Below are 19,358 nucleotides of genomic sequence, written 5' to 3'. Positions count from 1 at the left end.
CTCTTCAGAGGGGTATTCCAGAAAGGAGGTTTAACAAACACTGAGATAAAACTTAACCTCTGGGTTGTCTGAACCTGTGGCGACTAAACCCGAGCTGTCGGTTCCAAAACACCGGTTACCAGTTAGTTCAATCAACCCTGTGTTAGATAACCTAAAGTTGTGCGCGTTCACGGCGAACTTATAAAGGCATCATCTATTGAGAGTCGAAACAATGAGTGAAACCGTAAAACGAAGAGCACCGTATTTTTCAGAGGCGGAGTAGTCGAGGCTTACGAGGAGAGAACTGTAATAACAAAAAAAAGAGCAATACTTAAAGCCTGCGTCCGACCTTGCTTGGCAGAGAATAGCCTAACTGACCGTGTAAATGCGTACGTTTAGGATAGCCTATTTAATGTCAAAGGCACAATTAAATAATTCACTGGACATCACGTATTGTATTGACTGCTTTGAATGATGCTTTCTTAAACTAGCCTACCTTGTCACAGATTGAGTGGGCCATAGAATTCTTGTAATTCACATGTAATTTTCTATTTTAACACGGGTTCTGCAGCTGTGGGCCAAGTTAAACTTTTGCGCTCCATCTTGGGAAGGGTTAATGTCGGAAGGCATGGGTAGCCTATTGGACACATTTCAGTGCACATTTGGAAAATTTAATAAGTGATGCTGACCTGCCAGTTGGTGAAACTACACATTAATGATCCTCGTGGGTTTGTGTCCAGGAAAACGAATGAAGTTGCGCAGGGACTGCTTTAGCGCAAGGCAAACTTTACGCACTGACCGACAGCTTGCCGATATGCTCTGCGTCTCCAACACTACAAAAACTCCCAGTCGGAGAGCGTGTGTAGCCTATTAAAAAAATATTTTATCCCAAAACGCCATCAGCATTCTTAACCAAACTTAGTGACAACATGCATACCCGGCTGAGCTGTACAGCTATATTTAAACTTATTTATCAATTTTCTATAGGCTATGTTTCCCCTTTTTTGTACTGTACTTGTTTTAATGATATCTTCAATGTGTCTGAGATGTTGTTTGTCCATCTGTCTGGTGAGCCAAACACAAATGTCCACTATGGTGTCCTATATTAAATATTTATTTTATTCTATTCTAATCCACCATGCTGCTTTTCAAGTAGCCTATATTTAGGATTCAGCTGAAAAACTCTAGCGCTCTTGAAAAACTCGTTTGGAAAATAATGGATAGGCTATCATGTGATGTCGTGGTCTTATCGCCCTCTCACGGTGAATTGCACGGATGAATATTACATGATTTTGTGCTTCTTTGTCAATCGGACCTTCGTCAAAATGAAACGCCATTGTGTGACAAGTGTAAAAATAGCGGCCTGATTGAACATGCACTGAAATAACCGCACATAATTGAACATAACCTGAACAAAACCTACCCCCTACCAGGTTAAGTACAGAGCCTATGTTACCATAGTTACTTACATAGCCTGATCATTTTTGAGCTTTCTGGAACTGAAATCCCAGGTTTACCGTTTACTCTGGGTTTACATACCCAGTTCAGTTCAGAGCCTATGTTACCATAGTTACTTACATAGCCTGATCATATTTGAGCGTTCTGGAACTGAAATCCCAGGTTTACCGCTAACTCTGTGTTAACATACCCAGTTAAGCCAGTAAACCTGCTTTCTGGAATACCCCTCAGGTGCTTGTTGACAGCAATGTCAACAAACAGGAAACTGGTTTGTCGACCTCCAGTAAGCTAGTGCACAGAGCCCATTCCAGGCGTATGAGGTGCTGCCATCAGGCAGAAGGTTTAGGGTGCTGTCCTTCCAAACTAACCGGCCTCGGATGATATTGCACTTTACCATTGATTTGGTATAATATTAACATGTCTAATGATATTGCACTTTACCACTGATTTGGTATAATAATAACATTTCTGATGATATTGCACTTTACCACTGATTTGGTATAATATTAACATGTCTGATGATATTGCACTTTACCATTGATCTAATTGAGTCTAGTGGCGCTACATGATACTACACTTTGTTGTGTTGTGTAGTGTTGTTGTGTAGTGGTGTTGTGTGGTGTTGTTGTGTGGTGTTGTTGTGGGGTTGTTGTGTTGTTGTTGTGTGGGGTTGTTTTGTAGTGTTGTTGTTTGGTGTTGTTGTGTGGGGTTGTTGTGTAGTGGTGTTGTATAGTGTTGTTGTGTAGTGTTGTTGTGTGGGGGTGTTGTTTGTGGTGTTGTTGTTGTTGTGTAGTGTTGTTGTGTGTGTGTGTGTGTGTAGTGGTGTTGTGTAGTGTTGTTTTGTGGTTTGTGGTCCTGTTGTTGTCTGTCTATCTAACAAGCTGTATGGTGCAAGATGAATTTCCTATCTGAAGGATCACTGTCTGTCTGTCTGTCTGTCTGTATACAGGGCTGCATTCCATTGCATTCTGTATTGGATGGGTGGGGTGTATATATATATATCCAGGAGGTCAACTGCTACAATTGACATCATATAATGGTCAGATGGAATATTAAAATTCAATCTTATCAAGTTGATTTACTGATTAATCCATTAATGCAGTGGTACTCAATCTTATCCAGTTGATTTACTGATTAGTCCATTAATGCAGTGGTACTCAATCTTATCCAGTTGATTTACTGATTAATCCATTAATGCAGTGGTACTCAATCTTATCCAGTTGATTTACTGATTAGTCCATTAATGCAGTGGTACTCAATCTTATGGTACTCAATCCTTATCCATCATTCCCACTTTGGAGGTGGGGAATTTCCAAGCCCCACCTGACTCCATCACCCTAGCTAAATGATAACATTAAAATGTTATTTTCCCATTGTGGTTCATCGTTACATTTTCGGTCTCAGTCCCCTGGATCTGATATTGTGTTCATTTCTACAGGCCTGTTTATGACTGCTATGAGTGTGCAGCTTGTGTATTTCGTTTTGAATGTATGATCAAATAAAGGCATTGATTGATTGATTGATTGATCGATCGATCTTCCTTGGCAAAGAAGAAAGCCATTAGTAAAGATAGGCACAAACAGACAAATTCCCTCCTGTTTGTTGCACCCCATCTGTCATATCTTTATTCCTCACTAGGGGGGGCCCGCCCCACACTTGGAGAAGTGCTGCATTACATGTAATGTGACGGAGAAAAATAAGGATTCAGGACTACAGAGAGATACAAAGGATGCCACCTAGTGGATAGGACAGGAATTTCTCCCCCTTAATGAGAGCCTAGTCAAACTAGTCACTTGTCACATGCATGTATAAGTATATATACTCTTTCGATCCTGTGAGGGAAATTTGGTCTCTGCATTTATCCCAATCCGTGAATTAGTGAAACACACTCAGCACACAGTGAAGTGAAGCACACACTAATCCCGACGCAGTGAGCTGCCTGCAACAACAGCGGTGCTCGGGGAGCAGTGAGGGGTTAGGTGCCTTGCTCAAGGGCACTTCAGCCGTGCCTACTGGTCGGGGTTCGAACCGGCAACCCTCCGGTTACAAGTCCAAGCTAACCAGTAGGCCACGACTGCTATGCATGCAAGCTGACCCTGCAACACTGACCCTGCAGCACAGACCCTGCGGCACTGACCCTGCAACACAGACCCTGCAGCACTGACCTAACCCTGCAGCACTGAGAGCGTCTGTGCAAGACCCAGCTGTTCTCCACCGTATTCAGAGTGCCTCTCCCTCACTCACCGGGTCTATGCCGAACGGGTAGGGACTCCCGGAGAAGACGCCGGGCACGGCAGGGTCCAGCTGGAGGTGAGCGTTGCCATGGAGAGTGTCATTCCTGATGACAAGACAGAACACATAAACCATTAGAGTCCTGCTTGGATGTTTTTCAGCATAAGAGAGTGTCCTTCGAAGGAAAAGTTCCGTTGCAATGGAAAGGGACCTACTGAGGGAGCAGCTCATCAAAGGGAACTCGTTTACTTTCAGCTTTTATATGGGAATCTTCCGCTGGGCAACATGTTGCACTTTCACAACTGATCAAGAAATCAAATGATTGTGATGGCTTCACTTGACCTCTCCCACAGCGATGCAACACAATGCAATCTAATGCATTTGATCATTCCTTTTGAAGTTCATATATGAATTATTTTCCATCTCAACTTCATTCTTTGCTTAGCTCCAGAGCATATTTCAGACACTCAATATCCAACATCGTAAAGATGACTTATCTGTTTATGCTCTAGTATATACTTGTGGATCCATACATTGGAATTATTTTGTGACGTCATTCAGCAGTTGTAGTTGTTTGCACACTAAGTAGAGTTTATTAGAGTTTATTTTCAGCAGGCATTTACCACATTGTCACATGACGCAACAGCACATAGTCACATGACACAACAGCACACAGTCACATGACACAACAGCACAGTCACATGATGCAGCACATGACACAACAGCACATAGTCACATGACACAACAGCACAGGCCACTCACGTCCAGGGCCCGTGGGGGTAGAACATGGGCCTGACGCTCCAGGAGGACCCGAAGATGTTGAAGGACTTGGAGAAGCAGTCATTGTAGATGAGGCCCGTGTAGATGGAGAAAAGGCCCATGAGCAGCAAGATGTAGCGTCCGCCCACCAACACATCGATCAGCTGCACACCAGTTTATTTGCAACACAATGAAAACCGTCCCACAATATGGGCTTCTCAAAGATGTGCAAAATAATGAGGTTTTATTAATGAGGTTTTATTAAGAAGTTCAGAGCTTACACAGAGCTCTTACACACTCACATCTCTCTTTAGATGATTACTCTTCCACACTTTTCCACACTCTTGTAGTACTAGACTGTAAAACTGTAAAACCTCTTTCTCTCTCTCTCTCATTCAGTCATGTTTTACCTCATTCTTTAAATGGCGGAAGTGTTCCTCTTGGTAGATGACCCAGACGGCCAGCAGACTCATGACGAGGCCGTGACCACAGTCCCCGAACATGATGGCGAAGAGGAATGGGAACGTCACAATGGTGTAGGGAGCTGAGCACACACACACACACACACACACACACACACACTCACACACACACACACACAACACACACACACACACACACACACACACACACACACACACACAATGGTGGAGAGAGCTGAGCACACAGCACATGAACCGACATTTCACATCTACAGGTGGGGTGAATTAGTTACACATGCAGGACCCTCCAGAGTTATTGGCATTATTTAGCTATCTGCTAAAGTTGACTAAAAACAGGTGTAATAAATAATCTGTTGGTTATTTATTGTAATCTCAAACGAGAGGAAAGGTCTTAAATTCCTTGCTTTGTATTCTCCAACTGTATGGGGTGTCATATACTGTAAGAGTATTACAAGCTGTTTTATTGGCAAAGGGAGACTTAAGAAGGTATTACAAGCAGGGGTGCTAATAATTGTGAGCGACGTGTTTTTGTTGAAAATATTTATTTCTTTATGAGATACTATTATTATTACTATATATGAGCTTTTACTTTTTCTCAAAATAAATTTGTTTCCAGAGTTCCAGAGGTACTGTACAGCATAACACACACACACACACATGCTGTCTGCTGACTGTTGGGGCAGTCGTGGCCTACTGGTTAGCGGTTCATTGTTGGGTTGATTACTGTATTAAAGTCTCTGGCTATAATAGGTTGTTGGACTTTGTTGTTGGAATTTGATAGTAAAGAGAAGAAGTTATGAAAGAAAGTTGGGTCATCACTGTTTGGGCCATATATGTTTGCAAGTGTAAATGCTGTATCGTTAATAGATGCATTGATGATAATAAATTGATTACGTGCCTATAGTGATGTGTGTATCACCTGGGCTGATTAGGTGCCTATAGTGTGTGTGTATCACCTGGGTTGATTTTGTGCCTATGGTGTGTGTGTATCACCTGGGTTGATTTTGTGCCTATAGTGATGTGTGTATCACCTGGGTTGATTTCGTTCCTATGGTGTGTGTGTATCACCTGGGTTGATTTCCTGGTAGTCGGCCACTCCGTAGGCGTCGATGATGCTCTGGAAGGCCGCGGTGAAGGCGTTGGTCCTGTTGAAGGTTGGGGGCGTGTGGCTAGTGGGGATGCGGTTTAAAACAGGGTTCACACTACAGCCACTCTGCTCCTAATACACACACACACACACACACATGGACACACACACACACACACACACACACACACACACACATGGACACACACACACACACGGACACACACACGGACACACACAGACACACATAGACAAGATTGGCTCGAATTTAAATAATGAAATCCTCTCATATGGGCTGTAAAGAGCCAGGAGTGTCCGTGTAAATGGCCTCATTCTGAAGTCCTCCTGCCTCGCCTTTGATCGAATTGTTTTGCAACACCAGGCTTCGCCTCAGCTTTATTAAATACCTCCTTACTCTTCCTTGTGTCTGCCGACTGAATTATGTTAAAAGGGATTCCAAATAAGCAACAAACAATTTGTCGGTAGCTCCATTAAGTCGACTGCGGCAGGCGGTGAAGTGAACACTCACGAACATAAACTGTGATTAAGAACCACTCATCCCGAGCCCCCTCTATAAAAATGTGCTCAATCTCTCTCTCTCTTTCTCTCTTTCTGACACTCCCTCCTCTCTCTCTCTCTCTCTCTCTCTCTCTCTCTCTGACACTCCCTCCCTCTCTCTCTCTCTCTCTCTTTCTGACACTCCCTCCCTCTCTCTCTCTCTCTCTCTCTTTCTGACACTCCCTCTGTCTCTCTCTCTCTCTTTCTCTCTCTTTCTGACACTCCCTCCCTCTCTCTCTCTCTTTCTCTCTCTTTCTGACACTCCCTCCCTCTCTCTCTCTCTCTCTCTCTCTTTCTGACTCCCTCCCTCTCTCTCTCTCTCTCTCTCTCTCTCTCTCTCTCTCTTTCTGACACTCCCTCCTCTCTCTCTTTGGCACTCCCTCCCCTCTCCCTCTCTCTCTCTCTCTCTTTCTGACACTCCCTCCCTCTCCCTCCCCCTCTCTCTCTCTCTCTCTCTCTTTCTGACACTCCCTCCCTCTCTCTCTCTGTCTCTCTCTCTCTCTCTTTCTGACACTCTCCCTCTCTCTCTCTCTTTCTGACACTCCCTCTCTCTCTCAGGCAGTTCTACTCACAGATCCCTTCATCAGGGCGGCCTGCACGGACGCGAGGTCAGACACCGGACACCAGATCTCGGCCACGATCAGCTTCTGTGTGATGTCGATGTTGCAGAGGTTCAGGGTGTAGTAGACGGCCTTCATTTTCCTCACTTTGGTGCTCCAGTCCTGGATGTGGCCAGCGGCCGCGGTCAAGACGTTCTGACGGTACTCCTCGGTCTTCTTCAGGATCTTTGGACCAGACAGAGGGGAGGCCCAGAGAATAAGAGAAGAGTTGTAGTTGCTATGGATACAGTTAAACACTATAGATACAATCAAACACTATGGATACAGTTAAACACTATGGATACAATAAACACTATGGATACAATCAAACACTATGGATACAATAAACACTATAGATACAATCAAACACTATGGATACAATTAAACACTATGGATACAATTAAACACTAGGGGCTATGGATACAATCAAACACTATGGGACTGTTAAGAGTTTACATGTAGGCTATGGATACAATTAAACACTATGGGACTGTTAAGAGTTTACATGTAGGCTATGGATACAATCAAACACTATGGGACTGTTAAGAGTTTACATATAGGCTATGGATACAATTAAACACTATGGGACTGTTAAGAGTTTACATGTAGGCTATGGATACCTTTACTTATTTACTTACTTTTTTGTTTACTTGAATGTTATGTTTGTCTGTGGACTTAAATTGGTAAAATATGTCTTGTCTTCACCGTGGGATAGTGAGAAACGTAATTTCGATCTCTTTGTATGTCTGGAACATGTGAAGAAATTGACAATAAAGCTGACTTTGACTTTTTGACTTTGACTTTGACTTTTGACTTTGATACAATCAAACACTATGGGACTGTTAAGAGTTTACATGTAGGCTATGGATACAATTAAACACTATGGGACCTTTTCCTGAATATGGATTAACTCTAGTTCTAGACTAAAATCTTTAGTCTGGACTGGGCTTAATCCAGGACTGAGAAATGGGCCCTGAGTGTCCTACAGTGAGCCCTATGGGTTAAGGGCACTCTTAGGAGATGCTGTCTCCTGCTACCTTCTTATCCCTTGGCATACTGCTTGATTATGACCATATTTGTGTTATATTCCTCTTAATGAGTTGTGTGCAGTTTTCATTAGTGCCTTTTCTGCTACGCATCTAAAACCTCTCCCAATGTGTATGTGATGAAGCACTCTGCACATGTGTATGTACCTTTGTGTACGGAAACACAGGGCAACAGGATGAAGCACTCTGCACATATGTATGTACCTTTGTGTACGGAAACACAGGGCAACAGGATAATAATAATAATAATAAGCTTTATTTGTATAGCACCTTTCATACACAGAATGCAGCTCAAAGTGCTTTACATTTGAAGCATGTAACACAATGATAGTCAGTCAGTCATTATTAATCATTTTTCTTTGCTGTTTATGATCTACTCAGCAACATATCAAAAATATAGAAAATGACGTCATAAGACTGGCAGCCTTAACCCTCTTACCCCCACAAGCACGCCATATATGGCAACTGTGGCAAGGAAAACTCCCATATTCCAGGAAGAAACCTTGAGCAGAACCTGACTTAATAGGGGAGCCCATCTGCTTCTGGCTGGCTAAGCCCTCAATAGTAGCAGATGTAGAATAATCTGAAAATGTAGTCTACAGGATAAGATGAGTTAACTAAAAGCTTTCCTGTACAGGTATGTTTTCAGATCTTTTTAAAAATATTTACTGAACTCGCCTGCTTGATGTACAGAGGCAGGGTGTTCCATAGTTTGGGGGCATAATGGATATGAAGGATGAAGCACTCTGCACATGTGTATGTACCTTTGTGTACGGAAACACAGGGCAACAGGATGAAGCACTCTGCACATGTGTATGTACCTTTGTGTACGGAAACACAGCGCCAGAGATGAACTTGCTTTGCTTCCTTCTCCACTAGTACTCAACACTACAACAGCACTGCTGTCAGGCTCTCCTGCTCACAGGCAGTACTCAACACTACTGTCAGGATCTCTTGCTCATAGGCTCCATAGCCATGTTGTTTGGTCTTTCGATCTCACTATGCGTTCATTGTCCATACGTCCTTCCACAGGCATCAGTGCAAAAGTGGGTGCTATTCCCAAATCACCAAGCCATGAGAATTAAGCTACAGATGAAATATGTACTGATTATGAATGCAGGTTATGCAGATCCCTGTGCTAATGACGTGGCTACTTCATCAGGTTATGCAGATCCCTGTGCTAATGACGTGGCTACTTTATCAGGTTATGCAGATCCCTGTGCTAATGATGTGGCTACTTTATCTTTATCAGGTTATGCAGATCCCTGTGCTAATGATGTGGCTACTTTATCTTTATCAGGTTATGCAGATCCCTGTGCCAATGACATGGCTACATTATCTTAGAGGCCATGCATGAACAAGAATGTCCTTATTATTACACCATCATCTTCAACTCTCTCCCCCCTCTCCCCCCTCCACCCTCAGCTACACAACATCCTGGACTTTGGACCCACAATGGCTGCCTTGCGCTACTCCACTTGCACTACTCCACTTGTACACTTGCACACTTTGCAACTTGTTGTTGTTGTCCTGTTGTCCTGAAAACACTTCTGAACACACTTCTGCTGCTCTTACATAACTTGCACCACTATGCCACTTGCATACTTAGGTCAAACAGAACTACCTCAGCCATTTATTGGCCTGACTTTTGCACTATTATATTGACTGTCTACTGTATGCACAATTGCACAATTTCAACCCAAATTTTGCTGCTCTTATTTTCTTCATTGTATGTGCCTTCTTATTTTTACTTTTTATATTGTTTACTTGAATGTTATGTTTGTCTGTGGACCTAATTGGTAAAATATGTCTTGTCTCCACCGTGGGATAGTGGGAAACGTAATTTCGATCTCTTTGTATGTCTTGACATGTGAAGAAATTGACAATAAAGCAGACTTTGACTTTGACTTTGATCATGGTCCATTAGTTCGGTCATGGGGTCATGGCCTACCATTTTGAGGTCTGAGATACGAGTGCTGACGTTGACCCTCATGTTTTTCCGGGCAGCAGGTGCGTTTGGGCAGGGATACAGACCAGCATGGAAGCTACACGAGGAGGGAGAGAGAGACACGGGGGGTTGTTTGGCCACAGATTCAAATCTACAAAGGCAGGAAAAGGTATGTGCACCTGAGACAAATTGCCTGTAAAACTGTGAAAACTGTCATGACATTTTTGACTTACCCTTCACATATTTTCTGGATCTTTCTCCGGACATGATCTCCTTGTATGAATATTATGAACACAACTTTCTTCACTGGCCCCTCCTGGAAATTCATGTTACATTAATGGTGCATTTCTAATTGTTCAATTTAATTTAAGTTAACAGTTCTGTCACAAGTTTTACCCATGTAGTATTCCATACCAAGATCCTGATGATTCCTCCAAAAACCCGCACATAATTTACTCATGCATGATTGGACATGTTTGGACATGTTTTCCATTTGATGGTGGGTCTTCTTATAACATTCAAGCATTTAATCACAGCTGCATGTCTTGAAACAGCACTGATCTTATCATAATCTTGTTAACCTAGATAATCTGAGGTAGAGAGCAGATGTTGATAATCTGAGGTGAGCAGATGTTGCTAATCTGAGGTGAGCAGATGTTGCTAATCTGACGTGAGCAGATGTTGCTAATCTGAGGTGAGCAGAGGTTAATAATCTGAGGTGAGCAGGTGTTGCTAATCTGAGGTGAGCAGATATTGCTAATCTGACGTGAGCAGATGTTCTCACTGTGTTGTTCTCCTCCTCCTGGATCTGGATTTCAGCATGACGCAGAACAAAGTTGCCGTGAAACAGTCGCCACAGGATCTTCTCAAAGGAGAGGAATCTCTCATGCCTGATTACTCCTGCTACAAACCTGAAGGGGAGTTGAACTTGATGTAAGTGGTGGTGTCATGTGATCACTTTTATAACAATGCGTTCAACATTTGAAGGAAATATGTTTAGTTTATGGATTTTTTCAAACTGCAAATGATAATACACTAAGTTAAATAATATCTTATTAGCATTAGAAGGCCCTTTAGTAATACTTTCATTTTAGTAAAGTGTTCCTATTGGTCCGTATACTGTGTACTGTGCGCATTCCCCAGTTTCCTATTGGTCCGTATACTGTGTATGTGCGCATACCCCAGTTTCCTATTGGTCTGTGCGCATACCCCAGTTTCCTATTGGTCCGTATACTGTGTATGTGCACGTACCCCAGTTTGAGCGGGCCAGTGTGGCTGGCGATGCTGCTGGTGCGCCTGGCCATGCGTGATGAGGTGGTCAGCGTGATGGAGTCCTCGGACGGCAGCTCAGAGACCGACAGCTGGCACTCCGCCTGCAGGGCACAACAAGCTCAACTGTGCCCACTTCTGCACTCTACACACTGATAGATGCCAGTTTCCCCAACCGCCAAAACCTGATGCATGTGACATATGGTTTCATTAGTCTAGTGTACTATTGCAAAGTAGCAGTGCTTCGCCCCAGCATAGTCCCAAGTCAATACCTGCCCAGGAAATCACCTTGTCGTAATCTGCATTGCCTTTTGTACTCGTAAATGCACAGGCCACAAGAAGTCATTTGAGATTTTTTTTTTTTTTTAGCTCACTTTTACTCACGACATGCTGTCCAGCAGGAGAGATTCCATTCACTATGCTAAGCTAAGCTAGCGGGGGCGCTGCCGGACTAAGACGATGCATACACGGAGATAAAAATGTTTTTACTCACTTATCTAATAGGGGAGACGGTGAATAACTCAATTTCATAAAATGGTGGCGTGTTCCTTTAACCTGGGCTATATTGACTTTGACTGCTGACAGCTTTTTGTGGTTGTTTGTTTGTTTATGTGTTGCGTTGTCGTGTCCTGTACAATATACTGTATACCTTTTGAACACATCTGACTGGAAAATATTTCTTGGAGAAGTTTTAGTTAATACAATTTAGTTTTGTTGTATGCTCAGAAAGTTCATTTAATTATTACCGGTATTTTCTTAATTTTAGTTTAATTTCACTCTGTCTGAGTTGTGGTGGATAACCACCTGGCGCCCAACCTTTAAAGTTACCCCATTACCGCCACACTGTAAACTACTGTGTGTGTGTGTTACATAGGCCTACAAGCTTGAGCTCCCGGGCTTCATCTGTGGAGTCCATGACCTGAACAATTCTTCACCATCTCCCGGTACATCACCCACTGTATCTCTACACCATCTCCTGGTACATAACCTACTGGATCTCTGAAACTCCTGGAGTGGCCTACCTGTTAGTTTCCCCAGTCAGGCGTACCTGTTCAAAGAGCCAGGTCAGGCGTACCTGTTCAAAGAGCCAGGTCAGGTGTACCTGTTCAAAGAGCCAGGTCAGGTGTACCTGTTCAAAGAAGTCCTCAGCCATCTGCAGCAGGTACTTCATCTCCATGAGCTCGGTGAAGTTGTGCTTCAGTGTGTCCTGGTTGGAGTTGATCTCCCTCAGCTCCTGCTCCAACTTCTCAAGCGTAGACTGTGGGCAGCGCAGTACGCGAGGGTCAGTTATTACGCGCTCATGCATGGACATGTTGTAGAACACGGAGAGGAACCGTGAAAAGAAGATATCTATCCAGAAGATATCCAGTGGTTCATTTGGATTTAACAGATAGAGTACTGGGCTGACTCCTCTCCTTGCACTACTCTTTGTTAAGTCAAATCACATTCCTATTCTATAACTTATAAGTCAAATCACATTCCTATTCTATAACTTTTCTAGATTAAACAGGATTCCCTGGCTGAAAGCTTAGCATTTCATGTACATCAGGGGTGTCAGACTCATATTAAGCAGTGAGTGTGTGTGTGTGAGTGAGTTGGATTTGTAGGAATGCGGCCTCTTGGGGGCCGTCCTTGCCGCGGTCATGATCATGTTCCTGCATGATGCATGATGGGAACTAGATTGTTGTTTGGTGAGTTACTCCTTTACTACACACACTTCTGAGCAAACAAGGCCAGGTTTATCTACACACACTTGTGAGCAAACAAGACACACACACATACCACAAATCCAGCATAATGTTATAGTCGATAGGACTGATCCAGCATAATGTTATAGTCCATGGGACTGATCCAGCATAATGTTATAGTCCATGGGACTGATCCTTTTCTGTCTCTTCCTTCCTGAGGATGGTTTGTAGGTTTAATTAGATATTTCTTATTACACACAGTCAATGACAACTGGATGTGAATATCTATTTGATTTACAGTATTTCTTAACATTTGGGGCGCCTTATGAAACCTGCTGCCAGCCTGGATCTGCCCCCTGTCATACCAATGGCACAGGAACGTATCATTCTGATGGTGATTGCACTTACATCAAAATATTTGTATACATATCTGAGACATACATTTTGAGCTTTTGCAGGTGATCCACTGTGTTTGCAGTTTGAGTACATTGTTTTGAGAAATGCAGTTACTGTGATGAAAAATGTACAAACGCGACTGATTAAACTTTAATGTTCATGCAGAAGAAAGATTCTATGCATGTGTGTGTATAGCTTGGTGAACTATGCAATATACATTATGCTGTATAGCTTGGTGAACTATGCAATATATATGATGCTGTGTGTAGCTTGATAAACTGCACTGCATCCAATATATATGATGCTGTGTGTATATAGCTTGGTGAACTATGCAATATATATGATGCTGTGCGTATATAGCTTGGTGAACTATGCAATATATATGATGCTGTGTGTATATACAGTAGCTTGGTGAACTATATATGTTGCTGTGTATAGCTTGGTGAACTGAAAAGCAGCAGAGCAGCCATTAGATCAGCATGATGTAAACAGCGTTACCTCAAGTTCAAACACATCCCGAGGACAGGGCACCCGCTCTGTGTCCGAGCCCTTGGCCACCGCGATATCACTCTTCATCATCTCCTTCTGCAGAAGCCCTGAAACAACAAGCTCAAGCTGTCACAGACTATCAGTCCAGAGCTCAGGTCCAAGGTGGCCACACAAACACTGTGCTGCAAAATCTGAATCTGAATCTGGAATGGCAAGATCACTGGAATTCATATGTAAACACACATCACACTTCAAATGTACAAATGACTATATTTCATATCATATCATTATGTATGAAAAATATGTGAGGTGATGACTATATTTCATACCATACCATACCATTATGCAATGAAAAGATAAAGTATGAGGTGCTTTAAATGTACAAATGACTATATTTCATACCATACCAGGTGGTATGAGGTGAGTAAACGTGTTTCTCATCCGTTGATCTCCTGATATGAGGTGAGTAAGTGTTTCTATATGAGGTGAGTAAACGTGTTTCTCATCCGCTGATCTCATGAATACTCACTGAGGACTCTCTCCATGTCTTCGCATTTCCTCACTTCATTTACAAACTTCCTATGAAAGGCCGACGCATCTGGATTCAGCTGGAAGCAGCAACCACAGGGCACACATAAGTAAAAGTATATAACTTTTGATCCCTATATAAGTATAAGTATATATACTTTTTTGATCCCGTACGGGAAACTTGGTCTCTGCATTTATCCCAATCCGTGAATTAGTGAAACACACACAGCACACAGTGAACACACAGTGAGGTGAAGCATACACTAATCCCAGCGCAGTGAGCTGCCTGCTACAGCGGCGCTCGGGGGAGCAGTGAGGGGTTAGGTGCCTTGCTCAAGGGCACTTCAGCCATGCCTACCAGTCGGGGTTCGAACCGGCAACCCTCTGGTTACAAATCCGAAGCGCTAACCAGTAGGCCACGGCTGCCCCTACTTAGGGTTAACACTCAGGGTCAACAACAGGGCACACTTAGCAGGGTCAACACTCAGGGTCAGTTTGTTTGTCAGGCAAGTTTGACCGTTACAGCACTGTCAATGTTTGCAAAAACACAGTGACTGTTGTTAGGCTTATGTCTGACGCCTTACCCAGAGAAGTGTGCCTGTGAATATGCTTGTTTGTGCTGGTGTGTGTGTGTGTGTGCATGACAGGTGCAGCACATGGGGATGTTATCCAGGAAATTGAATCAATACGACACTGTCGCTGAGCTAATTCACCACGCTAGTTATACAACGGCAAGCAGACTGTATTCACCTTTTCCTCTGAACTCTATGAACCAGCTCAGAACAGATGGCTGACTTTTGGTGTTTGACATTTACATTAAAATACATTTGGCTTACTGTAAATGAATTTCTTTCAACTCACAAAACTTAACAAAGCATGGAAAAAGGCATCAAGTAAAAAGATTGTTCAACTGTCAAGAAAGAAAAACAGACAGACACACAGAGATAGATATATAGATAGATAGATAGATAGATAGATAGATAGATAGATAGATAGATAGATAAATAGATAGATAGATAGACATATACTGTAGATAGATAGATAGATAGATAGCTCTTTCAGCATACACATAGGAGGGCACTGGATGTGATACTTACATCTCTAAACTGCACAAGTCCCAGATTTCCGAGCTCACTGATGCAGTAGTGGGCTGATTCTGTCTGGAAGAAGAGTTGAACAAGACACATCTCCTCACTTTGGAAAAAAGAACCCATCTCTCAGTCTGTCTAAAGAACACTTCTCTCAGTCTGTCTAAAGAACACTTCTCTCAGTCTGTCTAAAGAACACTTCTCAGTCTGTCCAAAGAACCCTTTCCTCCTGTCAAAGCACACTACGGCACCAGCACCTCACTAAAGGGGTGAAACAGAGTGACTGATGAGAATCCTCTGCTTTTGACACAGTCTATTGAAAACGCTGTTCCGACAGGAAATCAATTGAGTGCTTTGGTACCACTATGATCAATAAGGCCTTTGCTACCGTGGTGCTAGGATGACCTCATCACTAGCCACAACCTGCCAGCTTCTACATCACCATGGGTGTAGATGTGGTGACAGTTTAGTGACTACAAAAGATAGCATATATGGAATGATTAGCGCATTACACACAGCAGAGCAGTATGGTAGTGAGGCCATCTGTCGTGACAAACCCCTGTCCTCTGCCTGGACCTGCAGGAGGGAGCAGAGAGCCTGGAGAGATGGGTGACCTCTCACCTCAGCCTATCTCATCTCTCACCTCTCACCTCAGCCTATCTCAGCTCTGTGAGTCGCTTTTGTTCATTTACAGGCACATGTCTGAGAATCACTCTAATTGATAGCAACATGATAGAGAGTGTAGGCTACAATGATACGCTGAAGTGGACAAACTGGACCCAACAGAAAGGTCTGCATGGCTATCTCATCCACTAACTGGTGTCATTGCATCTTAGTGGAAGTGCATTGGGCTCAGTGCGTAGAGAACCAGACAGCAGCTCAAGCATCACTCACCCGGTGCTTCTCCTCTCTGGAACACTGTACGGGCTTATACACACTTACTGTATACACACAAACTTTACAAATAGAGCTTCTCCCCTCTGGAACACTGTCTGGTATTCTCAGAATAAATGTTCTTTCCTTCCAAGGGTGGATTTTTCCTCATTGTTTTCATAATAGAGCTTCTCCCCTCTGGAACACTGTACTGGCTTACTGTATACACACAAACTTTACAAATAGAGCTTCTCCCCTCTGGAACACTGTACTGGCTTACTGTATACACACAAATCCTTTTACAAATAGAGCTTCTCCCCTCTGGAACACTGTACTGGCTTACTGTATACACACAAACTTTACAAATAGAGCTTCTCCCCTCTGGAACACTGTACGGGTCCGTACACACAAACTGAAATTGAATGAAATTAGGTAGGAAAATGCTTCTGTTAGGTTTTGTATATAAGATTTTTCTAGGGGTGCCAATATTTGTGAGCAATAAACTTTGTTAACATATTTATTTCTTTATGGATTTTCCTTTTCAGAATAAATTTGTATCCACAAACTCTTCACAAATAGGATTTCCCCCTGGAACATTGTTTTGCATTACAAATAAATCACCAACGGATTATTTTTTATACCTGTTTTAGTCAACTTTACCAAAGGTGCCAATAATTCTGGAGGGTCCTGTATTTATCTGTCTGTCTATCTGTCTGTCTGTCTGTCTATTTATCTATCTATTTATCTGTCTGTCTGTCTATCTATCTATCTGTCTATCTGTCTGTCTGTCTATCTATACCTCCTGAAAGTTCACCCTGGGCGCTGTGACACACTTAGGCAGTGAGAGGAGCAGAGGTTCCCATCACTGTGCGTCCTCATCTATACTGAATGTAGACTTAAGACTGGGGCAGGACCTCTGGGACGTATCTAGGTTAACCATGCGGCTGCTATAGACCTCCTGTAACCTACATAGGAAGACTGACTGACACACACATTTCTCTGCGCCGAATAGAGAGGCACTCTGAAATGGAGCAGTAGAGGCTGCAATGCTTTTAGTGTGTGTGTGTGTGTGTGTGTGTGTGTGTGTGTGTGTTTGTGTTTGTGTGTGTTTCTTGTAGTGGCTTGTGTATACACACAAACTTTACAAATAGAGCTTCTCCCCTCTGGAACACCGCCCTGTCTGTCTGTCTATTTATCTATCTTATTTATCTGTCTGTCTGTCTATCTATATCTATCTGTCTATCTGTCTGTCTGTCTATCTATACCTCCTGAAAGTTCACCCTGGGCGCTGTGACACATTTAGGCAGTGAGAGGAGCAGAGGCTCCCATCACCGCCCCTCATCTATACCGGAATGTAGACTTAAGACTGGGGCAGGACTCCCTCTGGAACACTCTAGGTTAGAATCATGCGCCGCCATAGACTCCGTAACCTACATAGGAAGACTGACTGACACACACATTTCTCTGCGCCGAATAGAGAGGCACTCTGAAATGGAGCAGTAGAGGCTGCAATGCTTTTAGTGTGTGTGTGTGTGTGTGTGTGTGTGTGTGTGTGTGTTTGTGTTTGTGTGTGTTTGTGTGCGCTTGTGCGTGTGCGTGTGTGTGTGTGTGTGTGTGTAAGCAATTCGCCACACGACTGGTGTGGACACGTTCACACGTTTTTCTTTCAGACTCAATGTTCCCTTTTGATTATGTGGTGGGTGGGGGGGGGTGGGGGGCTCTACTGTACCAAGCGAGCGCATCATGCTGCTCAGTCAACTGTACGACCCTAGGTCATCATTTACGTCTGAATTCACACACACTCAATGTTCCCTTTTGGTTATGTGGTGGGGTGGGGGGGGGGGGCTCTACTGTACCAAGCGAGCGATCATGACACACAGGCATTTCAGAGCACAGGCTTATATAATAAACATGATTGTGTTTGTGTGCATCCAGGCATGAACTGCATGGACAGTTTGAGGTATAGTTTTATGATGGTTTAATAATGGAGAGACAGTGAAATATAAAGATGAAGTATAAAATTGAATCCTTTCTTCTAATGGAAAAATCATGTCAAATATATAAAAATATATGTCCCCATTGCCCCAGTAGAGTTGTTCTTATTAAGCTCAGGAATGTGTCTCTGGATTCCATTAGCGTCACAAAAGTAGCCTACTAAAAAGTGCGGCAAGAGAGACAGTTCACCTCCCTGCTGCTAGTAGGTAAGCTAATCATTTGCATTGGCCAAGTAAAGCAGGGATTATCTGGACACACTGCTGAGACAGTGTGGGGGGGGGGGGCAAGGCCCCAGATGGCAAGGCAATGTCGAGGCCATATCCTGGTTGCTTGGGTGACACGCAACAGAAAATAATAGCATTGCTTACAGATAATACCATAAAGTCTCAGCAACTGAGGGTTAGGCTAATCTCTAAATGCCTGGACTGGGTGGGGAGGTGGTGGTGGTGTTGGGGGACCAAAACAGAAAAGCTGTCCCAGCTCACTGTATTGGAAAGGCACTGATGATGATCATGTTAAACTTTAGATTACCCTTCACTGTTACACTGCACATTAAGCTGTTAAAACCTACAGGTCTATCTACAGTGTAAAACCTAGGCTACAGGTATGTAGCTACGTTGTAAAACCTACAGGTCTGTTGCTACTTTGTAAAAATAATTAATAAAACTTAACCACATTAGGAAACTCAGAAGATTACATTTGATCAGACTTGTAGTTCCTTGGAATTTATAGAAAAATAAATAAATAAACAATGTCATTATTAAGAAATCATTAAGACATTATTACTGTAAGTAATATGCTCCTAAATGTGGTAACACTTGTCAGCTCCTTTTGCTAAATAAAAATAGTAAAATCCGCAAAATTATTTCATGTAGCCTTAGGACCTATGGCTCAGTCATGCATGGTAAACAAAAAAATATTGC

General features: G+C 43.0%; 1 protein-coding gene across 1 annotated transcript in view; it reads right to left on the bottom strand.

Annotated features, from left to right (window-relative positions):
- si:ch73-173p19.2 (V-type proton ATPase 116 kDa subunit a 1) overlaps positions 1-15,820 on the bottom strand; it is a 36,309-nt gene extending 20,489 nt beyond the window's left edge. Inside the window, exons 1-13 of the mRNA XM_048266936.1 lie at positions 15,577-15,820; positions 14,481-14,559; positions 13,961-14,058; positions 12,508-12,636; positions 11,361-11,482; positions 10,894-11,020; positions 10,343-10,425; positions 10,113-10,206; positions 7,089-7,301; positions 5,940-6,090; positions 4,839-4,972; positions 4,432-4,592; positions 3,667-3,775 (exon numbers count right to left, since the gene is read on the bottom strand). Coding sequence (XP_048122893.1) covers positions 3,667-3,775; positions 4,432-4,592; positions 4,839-4,972; positions 5,940-6,090; positions 7,089-7,301; positions 10,113-10,206; positions 10,343-10,425; positions 10,894-11,020; positions 11,361-11,482; positions 12,508-12,636; positions 13,961-14,058; positions 14,481-14,559; positions 15,577-15,693 — 1,617 coding nt within the window. The 5' untranslated portion in view covers positions 15,694-15,820. The remainder of the gene's footprint in view (positions 1-3,666; positions 3,776-4,431; positions 4,593-4,838; positions 4,973-5,939; positions 6,091-7,088; positions 7,302-10,112; positions 10,207-10,342; positions 10,426-10,893; positions 11,021-11,360; positions 11,483-12,507; positions 12,637-13,960; positions 14,059-14,480; positions 14,560-15,576) is intronic.
- Positions 15,821-19,358: the final 3,538 nt, after the last annotated feature.

This window comes from Alosa alosa, chromosome 16, assembly GCF_017589495.1.
Source record: "Alosa alosa isolate M-15738 ecotype Scorff River chromosome 16, AALO_Geno_1.1, whole genome shotgun sequence".
Taxonomy (NCBI): Eukaryota; Metazoa; Chordata; class Actinopteri; order Clupeiformes; family Clupeidae; genus Alosa; species Alosa alosa.
The sequence above is the reverse complement of the archived record's forward strand: the minus strand, read 5'-3'. Positions and strand labels throughout refer to the sequence as shown.